The 16,137-nt window shown below is 50.0% G+C and overlaps 1 protein-coding gene across 1 annotated transcript in view; it reads left to right on the top strand.

The window, feature by feature from the left end:
• DAAM2 (dishevelled associated activator of morphogenesis 2) overlaps positions 1 to 16,073 on the top strand; it is a 48,816-nt gene extending 32,743 nt beyond the window's left edge. The window contains exons 15-24 of the mRNA XM_008587827.1: positions 1,838 to 1,944; positions 3,169 to 3,253; positions 4,865 to 4,971; positions 5,100 to 5,188; positions 9,298 to 9,466; positions 9,668 to 9,775; positions 10,687 to 10,747; positions 11,458 to 11,589; positions 12,686 to 12,856; positions 13,013 to 16,073. Of these exons, the coding sequence (XP_008586049.1) occupies positions 1,838 to 1,944; positions 3,169 to 3,253; positions 4,865 to 4,971; positions 5,100 to 5,188; positions 9,298 to 9,466; positions 9,668 to 9,775; positions 10,687 to 10,747; positions 11,458 to 11,589; positions 12,686 to 12,856; positions 13,013 to 13,234 (1,251 nt within the window). The 3' untranslated portion in view covers positions 13,235 to 16,073. The remainder of the gene's footprint in view (positions 1 to 1,837; positions 1,945 to 3,168; positions 3,254 to 4,864; positions 4,972 to 5,099; positions 5,189 to 9,297; positions 9,467 to 9,667; positions 9,776 to 10,686; positions 10,748 to 11,457; positions 11,590 to 12,685; positions 12,857 to 13,012) is intronic.
• The last annotated feature ends 64 nt before the right edge of the window (positions 16,074 to 16,137 follow it).

Below are 16,137 nucleotides of genomic sequence, written 5' to 3'. Positions count from 1 at the left end.
TCTGTGCCCTGCTTTGGGGCTGGGCTCACACACACTACTGTCACTCACTGGGCCACCTAGTGTCTGGCAGCAGAGCTGGAGAGATCCCTGAGGCTGTGTTGCCCTCATCGCCTCCTCTGCCTGTCTTGGAACCCTGGCTGGTGGGTCGAAGGGCAGGGGAGGTCCTGAGAGCTGTAGGCTCCCCTCCATGCCCTATGCAGGTTCTAAGCTAATGGTTTCAACTCCATCAGTGTCAGGAAGGGGCTGTGCCTCCTCAGCTGCTCTTAGCCCTCAAAGGACAGATGAGGGGCAAATTCAATGACATGCTTACCCTGCCTTGATGGAGACAACTTTCTCAAGCTTCCAGCTCGTGCATTTGTGTCTCCTCCTGTTTAGAAAGATGAGCTCATCCCAGGGAGGAGGACTGCTCTCTGCCCTCTCGGCAGATTCTCAGCAGGGGAGATGGAAGAACAGGCAGTCAAGGCCTGGGAGGGGGAACTCGTGGGCCTGGTGTGCCCCAGTTGGGGAGTGGTGGTCCCACTGGGCCCAGGGCAGGAGGGAGGAGCTGCCCGATCTCTGCTTTGTGGGGAGTCTCTATGGGTGCATGTCTGCTAGAAGCAGCTTCTATCCAGGGTTATGTCCAGGTTCCTGTCTTCAGCCATGGGGCTCTCATTGGGATGAAGTGGACAGAATAGATGCCCAGAAATCCCCATGTCTGTCCTGCTGTTCCGGGGTCCCCGAACATCTTGGCTAATGTTGTGCATGTTTAATTCTCTGTTGGCTGTGGCTGCTGCCTGCCTAGGAGCTGATAACTAATCCTTCTCAGCAGGTGAGTCACTCTTGGGGCTCTGAACACTCCAACTTTTAACCACTGTCCTGAGCTGCTGCCCTGTACTGGGCCTAAAAGAGAGGGGACGTTCCACCTCCTACCTCATTACCCTTCCATACAGGGTGGCATGGGGGAGGGTCCCCAAAGAGAAAGAAGAAATGTAGGAGAGGGAGGCAGTTCACACAGACCCCAGCAGCAGCAGAGGTGACTGCCTAGTGGAGTGAGCAGAGGGCTCACAGGTCTGTTGTCCTACTTCTGGCCAAAGGTGAGGCCTCCCTGTGGGACTGCACAGGCTGGGCACTGCAGAACTCCAGGTGCATGATTCACGAGATAATGACGCGAATGGTGGCCCCTGGAGTCGCGCCACATAGAGTGTGTGCTTGGAGGGACCTCCCAAAGTAAGAGCAGTGTGCTAGACAGCCTCCTGGCTACCTCATGAGGGGCCTGAGAAGAGAGCGGGGCCGGGTAGACTCTGAGTTATTGGGAATCTGCCTGCTGGAACTCCAGAGGAGAGAGTTCTGCATGGCCCTCTGCCTCTGTTTCTGCGCCTGCGCACTTGCGGATGCCCTCTGCCCTGAGCACATTGGGCTGTGCCTGAAGTCCCCATGAGTCAGGAACTATGAACTTATGGGGCTTGGAACCAACTTCTCATCATAAGCCTGAGGAGGCTCTCTGAGTGGGGTGGTGGGAATGGGGATTGATTCTGTGGGGGATGTGGTAGGTCATGTCACATTGTCCAAAGCCACAAGCATTGGCCACACCCTCCTCCATGGGAACAGCCAATCTCTGAAAATGGGGTTCCTCAATGCTCCCACCCAGCCCATTCTAGCCCAAGGTAAAGTCCCATGTACCTCCTGTTAGAGTCAGTTAGTAACCACTCTCCTCTCTCTCCTGTCTTTCTTTCCTTTTCTTTCTTCCCCTCACACCAGGAGCATTCCCAGGTTGGTAGGAGGGTGGTTCCTGGGGGGTGGGCAAGAAGAGGACTGGGGAGAGCACACACCTCAACTCCCCCACTTGACTTGGTTGCAGAAAGAGTTGGGCTCCACTGAGGACATCTACCTGGCCTCCCGCAAGGTCAAGGAGCTGTCGGTCATTGATGGTCGGAGGGCTCAGAACTGCATCATCCTTCTCTCCAAGTATGTGCTTGCCTTGCCTCTGTGGCCCCCGCCCCAGAATAGGTTCCTTGTGGGAGGGAATGGGCCCTCCAAGGAGCAGAGGCCCAAGATGGGGATAGAACAAACAGAGGTTGTTGAATTGAGTGACTGGGGGAGAGAGGTGGCAGAGGAATGGGGTGACGGCAGTCTCCAGCCTCCCCCTCTCTGCTGTCCGCTGGGAAGGGGTGGGCATTGATTTAGAATCATGTGGAGCAGCAGTGTGGGACTCTGCAGACAGGACACTGCCCTGGTTGCGAGGCCCCGATCAGCCTGGTCAGCATCTGGCAGCTGAGTCGCTCTAAGCCCATGGAGGGCCCCATGCAGCTTACGCCCCAGAGCAGCATGATCTCAGCCCCTGAGTATTTCCCGTGGCTGCAGAACAAGCAGGGCAGTATCTCACTCACAGCACAGCTTCTGTGCGGGGCCTCCCGCCTGAGCCAGGGTCAGAGGGCACTGCCTTCTAGTCTATTCTTAGTGCTGCCCCAGCCGCCTCTGGGACATCCGCCCCCACCTCCTACCCCCTGTCCTCCCACAAAGCCCCAGGCCTCAGTTTCTCTCACTCAATGATAGGAGAGAGTTCTGAATCCCCAGGGTTCCCAGTGGGTGTGCACGTGGAGGGAATAGGAAAAGGCTGTGGGGGAGGGGGAGTGTGTTGGGGTTGGGGATGGCTTCTCCCTCTCTCCAGCCATCAAGACTGATGGGAACAGCTGGGTGGGAGCTGAGGTGCTGCTGCCAGAAGACTGAGAGTGATTCTGTTTTCTGAGAATGAGAGAAGCAGGAAACTGCCCCCGCAGTGGCCTGCTGCTAGTCCCATCCTCCCACGGAGATGCTGTTTATGTTTTAGGCATGAGGAGGAGGAGAAGGATCAGACACACTTTGTCCTGTCTCCTCAGTCAACACCGGAGACATCCCTTTTACTCCCAAATGCCCCTATCAGCTCTGATGGAACCTCACACAAGAGACCAGAGACTCAAGTCTCTCTTTAGAGAATAAAATGCTCATGATCGAGCTTATGGAGTGAATCATATTTGCTTAGTGTGAGAAGGCTTTGCAGAGGAAAGCAGGAGGGGGTACTGTTAAGTGGACCTCCAAGTTCACATTAGGAAGGGAGAGAAGGCCGAGGCTGTATCTTTTGGAAAAGGCTTGGGAGCTGTGCTGGGCTGAGAGGCCAGACTGTGCTGCTCAGGGAGTGGGGTTTTGCCTTAGGTTGAAGCTTTCTAATGAGGAGATCCGGCAGGCCGTCTTGAAGATGGACCAGCAGGAGGACCTCGCTAAGGACATGCTGGAGCAGGTGAGGACCCTTGTGGGAAGGGAAGGGGAGCTGAAGTGAGGGTTCAGCCACGCCCCCTCCTGACAGACCCCACAGAGGCTGAGACTCTTGGGTCAAGGAGAAATCAGGTTGGAGGAGTAGGGAAGAAGGTTTATAGAAACTTCCTTGGGCCAACCTTTCAAGGACCCCGGAAGAAGATAGGAGGTACAATCCTTTATGAATCTCAAGACAAAATCAGGGTGACCAATAGCATAACTTGCCCCTATCTCTTCCACCTCAATTTGTAGTGTCCTTTAAGAGAAACCTAGAGAACACCAAACAAAAGCACCATCAATTGGATTTCATTAAAATTAAGGACATCTGTTTATCAAAAGGCACTATCACCAGAAGGAAAAGACCGATCAAACCTTAGAGGAAGATATTTGCCATTCAAGAGTACTTTAAAAAGTTAGTGGAAAATGGAATTAAAAAATCACACGAATCCTCCCAGGAACCTTTTGTAGATCCCTAACACAGATCTCATATTCAGATTAAAGAAATCTACAAATCAGTGAGAAAGCGACAAACATGAGCAAAAGATATGAGCAGGCACTTCATGAAAGAAAATTTCCAAATGGCCAATAATCATATGACACTGTGTCCAATACTATTAGGGAAATACAGCAACCACAATGAGGTGGCACCACATGCCCACCAAAGTAGCTAAAATTAAAAAGACTGACAATGCCATGTGCTGACAAGGACGTGAAGCAAGTGTTCTCATTCAGCACCATCATTTTGGAAAACTACTTGGCAATGCATACTAAGGCTAATCATACACCTACCCTATTCCCCTAATGCCACTCATAGGTATATGCTCAAGAGAAACAAGTTCAAATACTGACTGAAAGACATACACAAGAATGTTTATAGCAACTTTATTTATAAAACCCCCACACGTAAACAACCCAGCTGTCTATCAATAGGAAAGTGAAGAAATAGACTGTGGCATGTTCCTACAATAGAATACCACTCAGTGATCGATAAAAAACAAACTACGCCATGCACATGGATGAATGTCAGACATGTTAAGCAAAAGAAGCCAGACGAAAGAGAATATACAGCATGAGTTCATTTATATGAAGTTCGAGGATAAGCAAATCTAAGGTGATAGGATTCAGTTGAGAGGCTATATTGGGGCGAGGAGGTGGCTTATTGGAGTGACACAATTGACCTTTCTTAAGGGATGGAAATGTTCTGTATCTTAATCTGGATGGTGATTTAGATGGGTGAAGATTTTTGTCAAAATCATTGAACTGACATTTAAAATGGGTGCATTTCATTTTAGGTAAAGTATACTTTGATAAAGTTGTTTTAAAAAGAAAAAAATCATTGAGCTGTGTGGTTAAGAAGAGTGTACTTTACTGTATGTAAGCTGTATGTCAACTTTAAAAGGTGAAGGAAAAAGAGTGTAGAGTTGGTGCCCCGCCATCCCCTTTGGGCAGATGAAACATAAACCATTCACACGATGCTGCCTGTCTCTTCTAAGGCCCCCTCCCCATCTTGAGCAGTCAGTGTATGGCTTCTCATACCCTGCCCCCCCACATCAGCTGCTCACCAGTTTCTTGTCTCACTCGCACCTGCTCTTTGCAGCTCCTTAAGTTTATCCCGGAGAAGAGCGACATTGACCTCCTGGAGGAGCACAAGCATGAGATCGAGCGCATGGCCCGCGCTGACCGCTTCCTCTATGAAATGAGCAGGTTGTGGCAGCAGGCGTGGCAGGAGAGGCCCGGGGAGGGAGGTGGGCAGCTCAAGAGGGAGCTGGAGCTGGCTCGCGGAGCTGGGGCGGGTGGGGGCTACCTCCTGATGTAGCTCGCCCCGTCCACAGGATCGACCACTACCAGCAGCGACTGCAGGCCCTCTTCTTCAAGAAGAAGTTCCAGGAGCGGCTGGCTGAAGCCAAGCCCAAAGTGGAAGGTAGGGCTGAGGGCTGGAGGGGGCCTGGAGTGGAGAGGCATCTGGAGAAGTCAGGCTGGTGGGAGTCAGTGAACAAGGGCAAAGGAAAACTCTTCCTTATTCTCAACCCAAAAGATAAAAAACAAAGTGAAAGACAAAATTTAAAATTATGATTATTATAAAAATATGCTATTATCATTGTAAAAAATATGTTTATACTAGCACATGTGCCAGCCATGTGACATGTTCCCTGTGCCTCAGCATTCAAACTCCAAGGTGGGGCATTTGGTGACATCTGCCCCAGCATGGGACAGAAATGTTGAGAAGATAATGATAACAGCCAGCACCTGGAACAGTGCCTGGTGCCTACTGAGCTCATCGGTCTTTACCCTACTGTAGTGGTATTAAGTGCAAAGAAGATCTCTGAGCATGTTATTCTAAGAGTGAGCCATTCAGAAAGTAGAACATTGTGCAAGGTGATCCCCGGAGGCATCTAATTTCCAAATTCAGGGAAATCCCTTCAACACCATGTCCAGATGGGAAATTTGTAATTAAATGAGAACACTATGCCAAGCAGTGTGTGAAACACTCTACTCGGAGGTCTCATTTGGTCCTCACAACAATCCCGTGGGTGGGTGCTGTTATTAACCTCTGTGTGTCTCCATTCTCTCATCTCTAAAATGGGGCTGTTAGTTAGCTGAGGCCATGCTCCTGGCAGGTGGTGGAGCCAGGACAGGAATGCAGATGCTGTTCTTCACAATCCATCCCTTCACTCTTGTCTTATAGTGCTGTCCAGAGGGCATCTCCCTGGGGCTGCCTGTGGGGATGGCAGAGGAGAAAGGGGCATGGAGTTGAGGGAAAGGTGGATGGTCAAGATGGTGGGAAGACATGCACACCCAGGAGGGGAGAAGCAGGAGAGGCTGGGGGCTCATTTGTGGTGAGGACAGGACCAGCAGAGGGAACAAGGGAGCCTGTGTCCAGGATGCTGAGGGTGCTGGGCTAGGGCAGCCTGGAGCATGCGCCCCCCCTGCTGGACACCAGGGCCAGCCAGCACTCCCTGGGATGCCCTGTCCAGTGAGTGGCAATCCTGGCATCCAATGAGCTCCTTCAGAGAGGATTCTGGGCGTAGAGTGGAGCATGCAGAGCTAAAGGCAGACATTCTCTGTAATCTGGCCCCTGTTGCCCCTCAAACCACATGCGCTCACACATGCATGTGTGCTCATGCAGCAAGGGACCTGCAGGCAGTGATCATAGATAACTGGCCAGAGGGAGGAGGAAAGATATCATAGGTGCCTTGCCACCTCTAGGGTATGGCGGTATCTCCTGCCCTGGTTGGTGATGGGCGAACCCTTATCCTCACTACTTTCTTTCCTCCTGCTGCAGACTGCCTTTAAGGCATGAGACACAGACAAGGAGATCAGCCCAGGACATATGTGCTCAACTCTGTGTGTGTCTTGGCTCAGTGGAGCAAATATGAGAAATTGCCATTTGGAGCTATAGAACCAGAGTAGCTTAGCCGCCAGGAAGTTTTAATCTCAGACAGTTTTTTGCTCCTAAACTCTCTAAGAGTTAGTCGGTGGATGCCTAGGACTAAGTCTCCCTTTAATATCAAGCTGGGCAGAGCAAGACGTGTTTGGGATAGCAAAACCTGCTGGGGAAAGCCACCCTTCTATAGCTCAGCTCTGTAATAATTGCTCTGCTATAGCAGAGCAGGGAAGAGGTGCCTGAAGTTGTGTACTACAGAATCAGATTGGTGTGCCTGACCGGGGACGGAGACAAAAGAATTGTGCAGAAGTTGGGGTTCAGGGCCGGCCCGGTGGCGCACTGGAGAGTGCGCCGCTTGGGAGCGCAGTTGCGCTCCCGCCGAGGGTTCATATCCCATGTGGAGACCGGTTCCCGCTCACTGGCTGAGCGTGGTGCGGGCACGACACCGAGGGTTGCGATCCCGTTGCCAGTCAGTAAAAAAGACAAAAAGGACAAAAAAAAAAAAAGAAGTTGGGGTTCATATTGCTCCTTCCAGTTCTCCCAGGAAATATTCCTGGAAGAGCTGAGATTTAGCCTATTCCAGCTGGGTGATGAGCTATTGACACCCACTCTCCCATCCCCCTGCAGGGGCTCTGGGCCAATTTGCCTAAAGCCAATTCACCAAATTTGACAAATTTACCAATTCTTCTATGAATATATTCATGAACATATTTTTCTTGAATATACTCTTGTGAATATGTTCATAGCTGAATATACCAAATTTACCGATTCTTATTATGAATACACTGAATACGGTAAAGATGAATATGGTTGCACATGTAATATTCTTATGAATATATTCACGAATATATTATTCTTGTGAATGTATCTAAAATTTTAAGATTGCATATGGAAGTTTTTCCATATACACTGATTTCCTTTGAACTCTTGTCATTTTGTTTTGCCAACATTTTAAGCATTTTTAGAAGGATTCCTTTGCAATTTTTTTTAAATAGCATATCAAACTTAAAAAAAATCTTAACCAATATAAATTACCAGAAACTTCTATAAATAGGTTTATTTTAATAAAATTTTTATTGAAATGTAACATGCATATAGAAAAGTACACAAATCATTAGCATCCTACTTAATGGATCTTCATAAAGTGAACCCACCTGCATAATGAACACCCAGGTCAAGAAATGGAATGTTTCCAGCACCCCAGAGTCTTTATTGTCCTTCTCCCAAACATTCCCCCCTCTCAACCATCACTCTTTCTCTAAAGTTAACAACTATCTTGACTTCTACATTAGTTTTGTCTGTTTTGAAGTTTATACAAGTGGACTAATATTGCATGAATAATTTTATGCTGGCTTCTTTTACTCAACATTATGGTTGTGAGTCATCTCTAATGTTCTTTGCAACAATTGATTAATTCATTTTCAGTGCTGCATTTTATTCCATTATATGAATACCCATATACATAACTTACCCATTCTATTCATAATTTTAAAAAACCTGGAAACAATCCAAATGCCCATCAAGAGGAATGCTGCTTTTAGGTATGGAGTTATCAGCTTAAAAGTAGACAAACTTTACTTGTTACTCATCTTTACAGCTTTCTTTTACAGTTACTTATTTTTAACTGCTTTTAAAGGTTCTGCAAACTTTTAGTCAAGTTGTTTTTATTTTATCTTCATAGCAGCATCTTAAGGATTGTTTTTTACAGTTACTTATTTTTAAGAGCTTTTAAAGTTTCTGCAAACTTTTAGTCAAGTTGTTTTTATTTTATCTTCATAGCAGCATCTTAAGGATTGTTCATTTTGACATAAGCCAAAGATCATAGGATAGTTTGGTCTTTCATCACCACTTTTAATATTCAAAAACCATACTCCATAACTAGTAGCCAAAATCTCAGTGTAAGATTCGTATCCCACTCCTGCACATCCACCATAAAAGGATAATAGCTGACAAAGGGCCAGAGCAAAACATCAGAATGAAATACTGAAGTTTTGGATACTGTCGGTATTCGATTGTATTTCTAACAATTTTATCTTTTAAGGAGTTGGGGAGGAAATGCTTAACGTGCCTTAAGGTTGAAAAAAATTTTTAAATGATATTCAACAGGATGTCAAGTAACTTATTTCATCAAATCTAAGACACCATGAACTGTAAAGCACATCATTATTTTATAGAACAGAAATAAGATGGGAATATTATAATTGATGACATGTTAGAATTTGATGGATTTTTTCTTTCCAAAATATTTATAAAATACAGTATTGCAAAAGAAGCAGAAGCAATCCCATAATATGTAAAATGCTGAAATTTAAATTTTTAAATGCTAGCTTTAGGGAAGTAAAAGTGTTATATTCATGAATATATTCATTAATCATTTAATACATGCAAGAAGAGATATTCTCAGATATATTCTCAGGAAGAACTTGTACTTATGTGAGTGGGTTATCTGGTAAACTGGCCTCTGGTGAATTTGTCTTCTCCCCTGGATGTGGGTGGATGTGGGGACATGGAGAAGATGGGTCTGCTGAGGAATGGGGATGGTCTCTGCCCCACGAAGAGTTGCAGACACTTGATAGTGCCGTTTCTGAACTCCGTTGTGGCACCTTCCTGGAGTTCAGGACTCTGACCTGTCCCCCCTCTCCCAGCCATCCTGCTGGCCTCCCGGGAGCTGGTGCGCAGCAAGCGTCTAAAGCAGATGCTGGAGGTTGTTCTGGCCATCGGCAACTTCATGAACAAAGGGCAGCGTGGGGGCGCCTATGGGTTCCGGGTGGCCAGCCTTAACAAGATCGCCGACACCAAGTCCAGCATCGACAGGTGGGGACCCCCCTGCTTCCTGAACCTCCGCCTCACCTCACCCTGACCTCTCCCCTCCTCCCACTTATCTTTCCTCCATTTCCCAGCCCAAGACTCGTTGTCTCTTTTCCTTAACACCCCACACACCCCACCCTGGTTTCCTCCTGACTCTCCTTCCCAATTTCCTCAGTCCCTTACTCCTGACCTGACTTTCATCCACAGAAACATCTCTCTGCTCCATTACCTGATCATGATCCTGGAGAAACATTTCCCTGACATCCTGAACATGCCTTCGGAGCTGCAGCATCTTCCAGAAGCTGCCAAAGTCAAGTGAGGGGTCCCTCCAAGACTTCCTTTTCCCCATGATCTCACACACACCTTCCTCCTTCAGGGCCTATCTGGGCTGACTAGGAATGGGCAGTGTCTCAGGGTCTGCTCCTGGATGAACCAAACAAAGAAAACTTGCTCTTAAATCCTTATTTCAGAGATGCTCCAGAAAACAACAGTAGGGGAGTGAGGAAGTGAGCAAGGGACAGAAAGAATGCCAATAACGGAATGTGATTAAGCTGGTTAGCACTGTGGGCAAATGGAGCTTAGACTCACTAAGGAACTCTGGGAGACAGTGTAGACACCTGCTGCAGTTATCCCACCCCAGGAGAGAGAGCTGGGCAGTCATGCAGCATCTCCTGCCAGTCATTAGCTGATGGGCTGGAGGGCAGGGGTCATAGTTCTTGGGCCACAGTGTAGGCAGAGGGGGCTTGGTCTCAGAAAAAGTGCTCACACAGTTGGAAGAGTCCGGGCGATACACGACAACGATGGTTCAAGGAAACACAGTTGGAGCACCAACAGCATCGGCTGCAGGCAAGAAATCAGACCTGAACATATAGGCTGATAGGAGCCATCTGCAGTAGAACAGAAGCGTAGTGGTAAGTGGCTAACTGGTATCGAATGCTACTGCACATGAGACACCATGGGAAGAGCTTATAAGCATGACCTGCTGGTAATGAAAATAAATCTAAGCCAGTGGCATATGTTGGAAACCATCTGATATGCAGCATGACATTTCTGATCTGGAAAGATCCACAAAACCCAAGTTTCACCCCTGTTACTTTACAGAAGCACAGACAGAGGCACAGAGGGGAGGTGACTAGCCAGGGCCACATGTCAGTGGCCACCCCTCTCCCTGATCCAGCCTCAGCTCCTGAGTCTAGAGCTGATGTCCCCGCCTTGTCTCCCCACAGCCTGGCAGAGCTAGAGAAGGAGGTGGGCAACCTCAAGAGGGGCCTCCGAGCAGTCGAGGTGGTAAGTACATCACCTGCGCCTGCCTGGGTCTGAGGGGATGCTGTCAGGGAACTGCCCACGCCGTCTGTCACTGCACCCTGTCTGATGCCTTCTGTGACTCTAAGCTGCTGGCTGGCATAGTAGGCACAGCACTTTGTCATGGGGGCAGCCCTCAGAAAAGGGTGATTGGATTACCTGGTGCTTAAGTTTAGTCCCCTAAAAAGAGGACATCCATCTGACTGTATCCATGTCACTGTCCAGCATGGTATCTATTTGGATGTGGAGTGGAATGAACAATAGATCTGCCCAAATTGCCCAGCTGTAAATGATAGAACTGAGTTAAAATCCTGACTCTGCAGCTCTGCTTTGGACTTGGTTGCTCTGCCTCTTCTTGCTTCTCACACTGACATGCACACAGATGCCATGTGTGGGGGTCTTATTAAAGTGTGGATTCTCGGGCCGGCCCGGTGGCGCACTGGATAAGTGCGCCGCTTGGGAAGCGCGGCGGCGCTCCCACCCGAGGGTTCGGATCCCACATACAGCAGAGGCAGAGTGGCCCACTGGTAACTCCCATAGATTTTGCCATCCTTAGAATTGTGAGACTTGGGGTGTCCCTCTTTCAAAGGGCTCAGTGTCCTGTGACAACAAGAAGGGTGGGAGATGCAGTGAATGCTGACCTCTGACTCTCATCCTGGCATCAGTCTAAGCAGCACTTCACCTTCCCTCCTCAGGAGCTGGAATATCAGAGACGCCAGGTGCGGGAGCCCAATGATAAGTTTGTCCCAGTCATGAGCGACTTCATCACAGTGTCCAGCTTCAGCTTCTCAGAGCTGGAGGACCAGCTAAATGAGGCCAGGGACAAGGTAAGGGTGCCCAAGCCCCCACTCTGACTCCACTGTTCTCCTGCTCAGCCTCATCCACACACAGCCACTTCATTCGTTCCTACCACAGACTGCCCAGAAGAGACAAACCCAGAGACACAGAGCCTTGGGGAAACAGCAATTCCTCACTCCCATGAGACAAGCAATGATAACCGCACACTGCAAAGATCATGGGCCATTTATCAGGTGTCAGACACCGCATTAAGTCTTTTAGTGATTTATCTCTCCACGTACCTTATGGGTTTCTTAAAAGGTTATTATCCCATTTGACAAATATGAACACCGAGAATCAGAGAGGTTAAGTAACTTGCCCAAAATTGCCCAGCTGTAAATGATAGAACTGAGTTAAAATCCTGACTCTGCAGCTCAGCTTTGACCTTGGTTGCTCTGCCTCTTCTTGCTTCTCACACTGACATGCACACAGATGCCATGTGTGGGGGTCTTATTAAAGTGTGGATTCTCATTCACGAAGCCTAGGGTGGGGCCTGAGATTCAGCATCTCTAGCTAGTTCCCAGGAGAGGCACATGCTGTTAGTCTATGAAGCACGCTTTGAATAGTGAGGTCTTTCTTAGAGGAAATTGAATGGTTTGAATTAGAAGTGGTAGCTGTCGATAAAGTCAGAACGGTGCCTGGCACCTATAGGTATAGCTAGTACTTTATAGTTATTACCTCATTTAACCCCCACAACAACACTATGAAGTAGATTCTTTTATTATCGCCATTTTACAGATGATCAACCTGAGGCAGAGAGGGTTTAAATAACCCAATAACTAGATGATCTCTGAGGTACTTTTGAGTTCTGACCAGGCAGTTCCTGACCTTAGGAAGGGCTTGCCATGGTCTATCCCTCCTGGTCCCATATCTGCATCACAAAAGACCCAGAGGTGGCTCTGAGGTCAACAGCCCAAGTTGGCAGCCTCAGGCCTTTCCTAAGTCTCGTCCCTCCCTGTGATGATAATGCCCCCCTCCCTAGCCTAGGACTGGGCTCTGCTCTGGCTGGAACCCAGCAAACCTCAGGGGCCAAGCCCACCATGCTCTGGGTTGATTCTCCACCAACGCTGTTCCCTCCTGCCACAGTTTGCCAAGGCCCTGAGGCACTTCGGGGAGCATGAGAGCAAGATGCAGCCGGACGAATTCTTTGGCATCTTTGACAGCTTCCTGCAGGCCTTCTCGGAGGCCCGGCAGGACCTGGAGGCCATGAGGAGGAGGAAGGAGGAGGAGGAGCGGCGGGCACGCATGGAAGCCATGGTGAGAGGGCCGGGGCTGCGCTGATGCAGAGGGCAGGGACTGTGGCACACCAGCCTCCAGCCTAGGAGTGCTGGGCTATGCAGGGGCTGCCCTGGCCTGAGCCTGCCTCCCAGAGAGGGTTGCAGCCTCTCATTACCCCCCACCAATCCCCTGCAGCTAAAGGAGCAGCGGGAGCGCGAGCGGTGGCAGCGGCAGCGGCAGGTCCTGGCGGGCAGCGCGCTGGAGGAGGGAGGCGAGTTCGACGACCTGGTGTCGGCCCTGCGCTCCGGGGAAGTTTTTGACAAGGACTTGTGCAAGCTCAAGCGCAGCCGCAAGCGATCAGGGAGCCAGGCCCTGGAGGTCACCCGGGAGCGGGCAATGCACAGGCTAAATTATTGACCTGGGGATTGGCCCCACAGGAGGCTGGAGACTGGGACAGGCCGAGAGGGGCTGAGCAGAGGCGGAGGTGCGGTGATACTTCAACCATTTGGTGCTGGTGTAGAGCCCTGGGCTGGGCCCTGGGGTGGGGGCTGTGGGGGCTGGACCAGGTGTCTCCCCATGCTTACCTAAGGGCTCCTCCCTTCTCACCTTTGCATTCTTCTCTCTGCATCCTGGCCCCCAGGGGCCTTCTTGAAGGCTGGCTTGGACATCCCTGGCATACCACGGTCTGGCCAGGCAACCGCAAGCTGAGGGGACCCTGCTCCCCATCCCCCACCATGGCACCCCCATGTTGGCACAGAAGTCTTCCAGATCTAGACTGCAAAGTTCCCCACACTGTGTCCAGATTTCACGCGTGGGGCATTAACAGTGGAATGGCCCTGAGAGCCAGGGAGAGGGGATCCAGGCTCCCTTTTCTCAAGGGGAAGCTCAATGGAACACTGATCTGGGGAGAACTTTCCTCTCACATGGAAACGGAAGAGCATTATATGTTCTAGCTAGATCAGCTCTGGTATGTTCCAGAACACCAAATGTTGGGAGGATGATGCAGGGACCAGAGCCATCAGACGGAGTAGCTGTGCCTGTTTTCCTGCATCACAAGTCCTTTGGCCACTCTCTTGCATGTCTGAAGTCTCTCCCCTTCCTTCCCTACCCCCACCTCCATCCTATCTACTAACCCACAATCCAGAAAACTCAGCTTTGGGTTCCCACGACTGTGGCTTACTACCAGCTACTTGATGAACCTGGAGAGACTTCATCACCACACCTCATGCTTTGTGCGTCGGGACCCCCACTACCCCACACAACCTGACCATCGTCCTGAAGTGAGACAGAGACCTCGACCTCACATGTTGCCTAGGAGTTCCCAGAGCCCCTAGCCAGAGGGCGACACTTGAATGTCGAGCTCCACCCAACAGCTCCTTGGTCCACCACTTAATATTAATCGTGCTGGCCCCAGCTTTTTCTCTAACACCTGCCTCAGGGCAGAAGCCGTGGTGGTGGCTTCTCTGCCCAGCCTGCAGGATACCACTTGGAACCACATGCACCTGGCTGAGGCTGGCCCTGGAGAGTCAGTCCTAAGGGCCAAAGCTGCCCTCTGCATTTACATGCAGTCTCTGAGGGTGCCCTCCTCCCCAACCCCCAGGCATTGGGCTTAGGGTCCAGAGAAGAGCAGGCAGGAGAGCTGGGGACTGGGGATGGAGGAGGAAGGCCAGCTTCCTTGGGGAGTGCACTGCCTGAAAGGAGCCAAGGAAGGAAGTCTGGGAGGAGGCCCCACCACCATCTCTGGTACCCAATTTGGATCTTCAACCTGACTTGCAAGGGGCCCACTCTTGTCCTCCCGTCCACTCCCACCTTCCATTTTGTCCATCTTGAGCAGTCCCTGGCAGGAGGGTGGGACGGCTGTATATAGACAGATTTTCTTCTAACATGAGGAGAGTGAGGTCAATTCCATCAAGGCTCTTATTTTGAATACACACCCCCACTCCAAGCTGATCTTTCATCCTCTGTAAGACCAGCTTGCCTGACGTTCACCATCAACCAGCTCCTGGCCTTTATGTTTCCGACCTTCGGACCGCATTCCCAGGCTCAGGGTGATTGCCAGTGGACAGACTGGTGGGCTGGGCCCGCTCTTCAGCTGCCTGTCTTCTGCCTTTTCTCAACATCAGACTCCTGGGGTGGGGCATAGTAGCTGCGGGGGAAGAAGCAGGGTTGGTGAGCCCAGCATGTGCGTTGGTTGGAGGGGGCGATGCGTGTGTTCTGTGGGAGGGATCAGAGTAAGTGCAAGCCTGGCTGGCACAGGTGTGAAGAGGCCATCTGGAACCCAGGTGAGGGCGAGGAAGGCTTCCAGGAAGAGCAGCTGCAGAGAGCTTCATTATATCCATCTGCACACCCGAGAGCCTCACTGCAAGAAGCAGGCACTGGGATGATGGGGAAGCTGTGGGTGGGACCTCTGAAGGTCCTCTCCCAAACCTGCCAGGCTGAGATCAGCCTAACCCGCAAGAGGAAGGGAACAGGGAGGACTCCAGTTCTGTCCAAGCATGTCCAAATCTGGCATTTCCACCCACCATGGAAGGCTGGATACACACCAGGAAAGACAAGGAATATGGAAGCTGTTCACAACACATTCCATCCTCAGAAAAGCAGAGTCATGGTTTAGCTGTTTACAGAAGACATATCATTCCAGAGCTCAGCCTTTTCACCCCCAAATGGTTTTTTGTTCTCTATTTATTATTTTCTAGATCTGGCCAGTGGCTTTGGTCCTAGATGCCACTGTGGCCAGATCTCTCCAACAGTGCCTTGGACCATGGACCATCAGAGTCAACTCAGCAGGGAGGGACTGGTGCTCAGTGGAGGCTGCTGAGCTAGTCCTTGATGTTAAATGTTTAAGCCTTGCTTTCCACAGTGCCCTTCCCACCCCTCCTGCCACCTTCAGATAAATTTCTCCCACTGTCTAATTTTGTGTCCAAGATAAAATTCATAGTCAGCCTAACACAACCCATCCCTTCTCAGCAGCAGCACTTCCTCCTCCCTGCGGTGGTGGGAGAACACCCTCAAGGTAGATGGGGAAGGCTCTGGTCCAGGCTCTCCCCAGTCCTATCACATTCCCACCAACTGGGGAGCCATGACCATCCCCCCTGACCTCTACCAGGGACACCTTCATGCCAAGGCTGCTTTCACCAGCTGTCTCAGATGATAAGTGAAGCTAATGTACAAAATTTGCAGTGTCTTTACCTGCACCTTTTTTATAAGAATATATTGTAATACTAAAAAATATTAAACCCATACCATCCCTACCCAGCCTTCCTTGAAACTTGTGCCTTCTTCTCATGGGGGGACTTGGGGTGTGCTGGAGCCAGCTTCTA

Source organism: Galeopterus variegatus, unplaced genomic scaffold (genome assembly GCF_000696425.1).
Source record: "Galeopterus variegatus unplaced genomic scaffold, G_variegatus-3.0.2 Scaffold4552, whole genome shotgun sequence".
In the NCBI taxonomy this organism is placed as follows: domain Eukaryota; kingdom Metazoa; phylum Chordata; class Mammalia; order Dermoptera; family Cynocephalidae; genus Galeopterus; species Galeopterus variegatus.
Note: the sequence above shows the minus strand (reverse complement) of the source record. Positions and strands in the feature narration are given on the sequence as shown.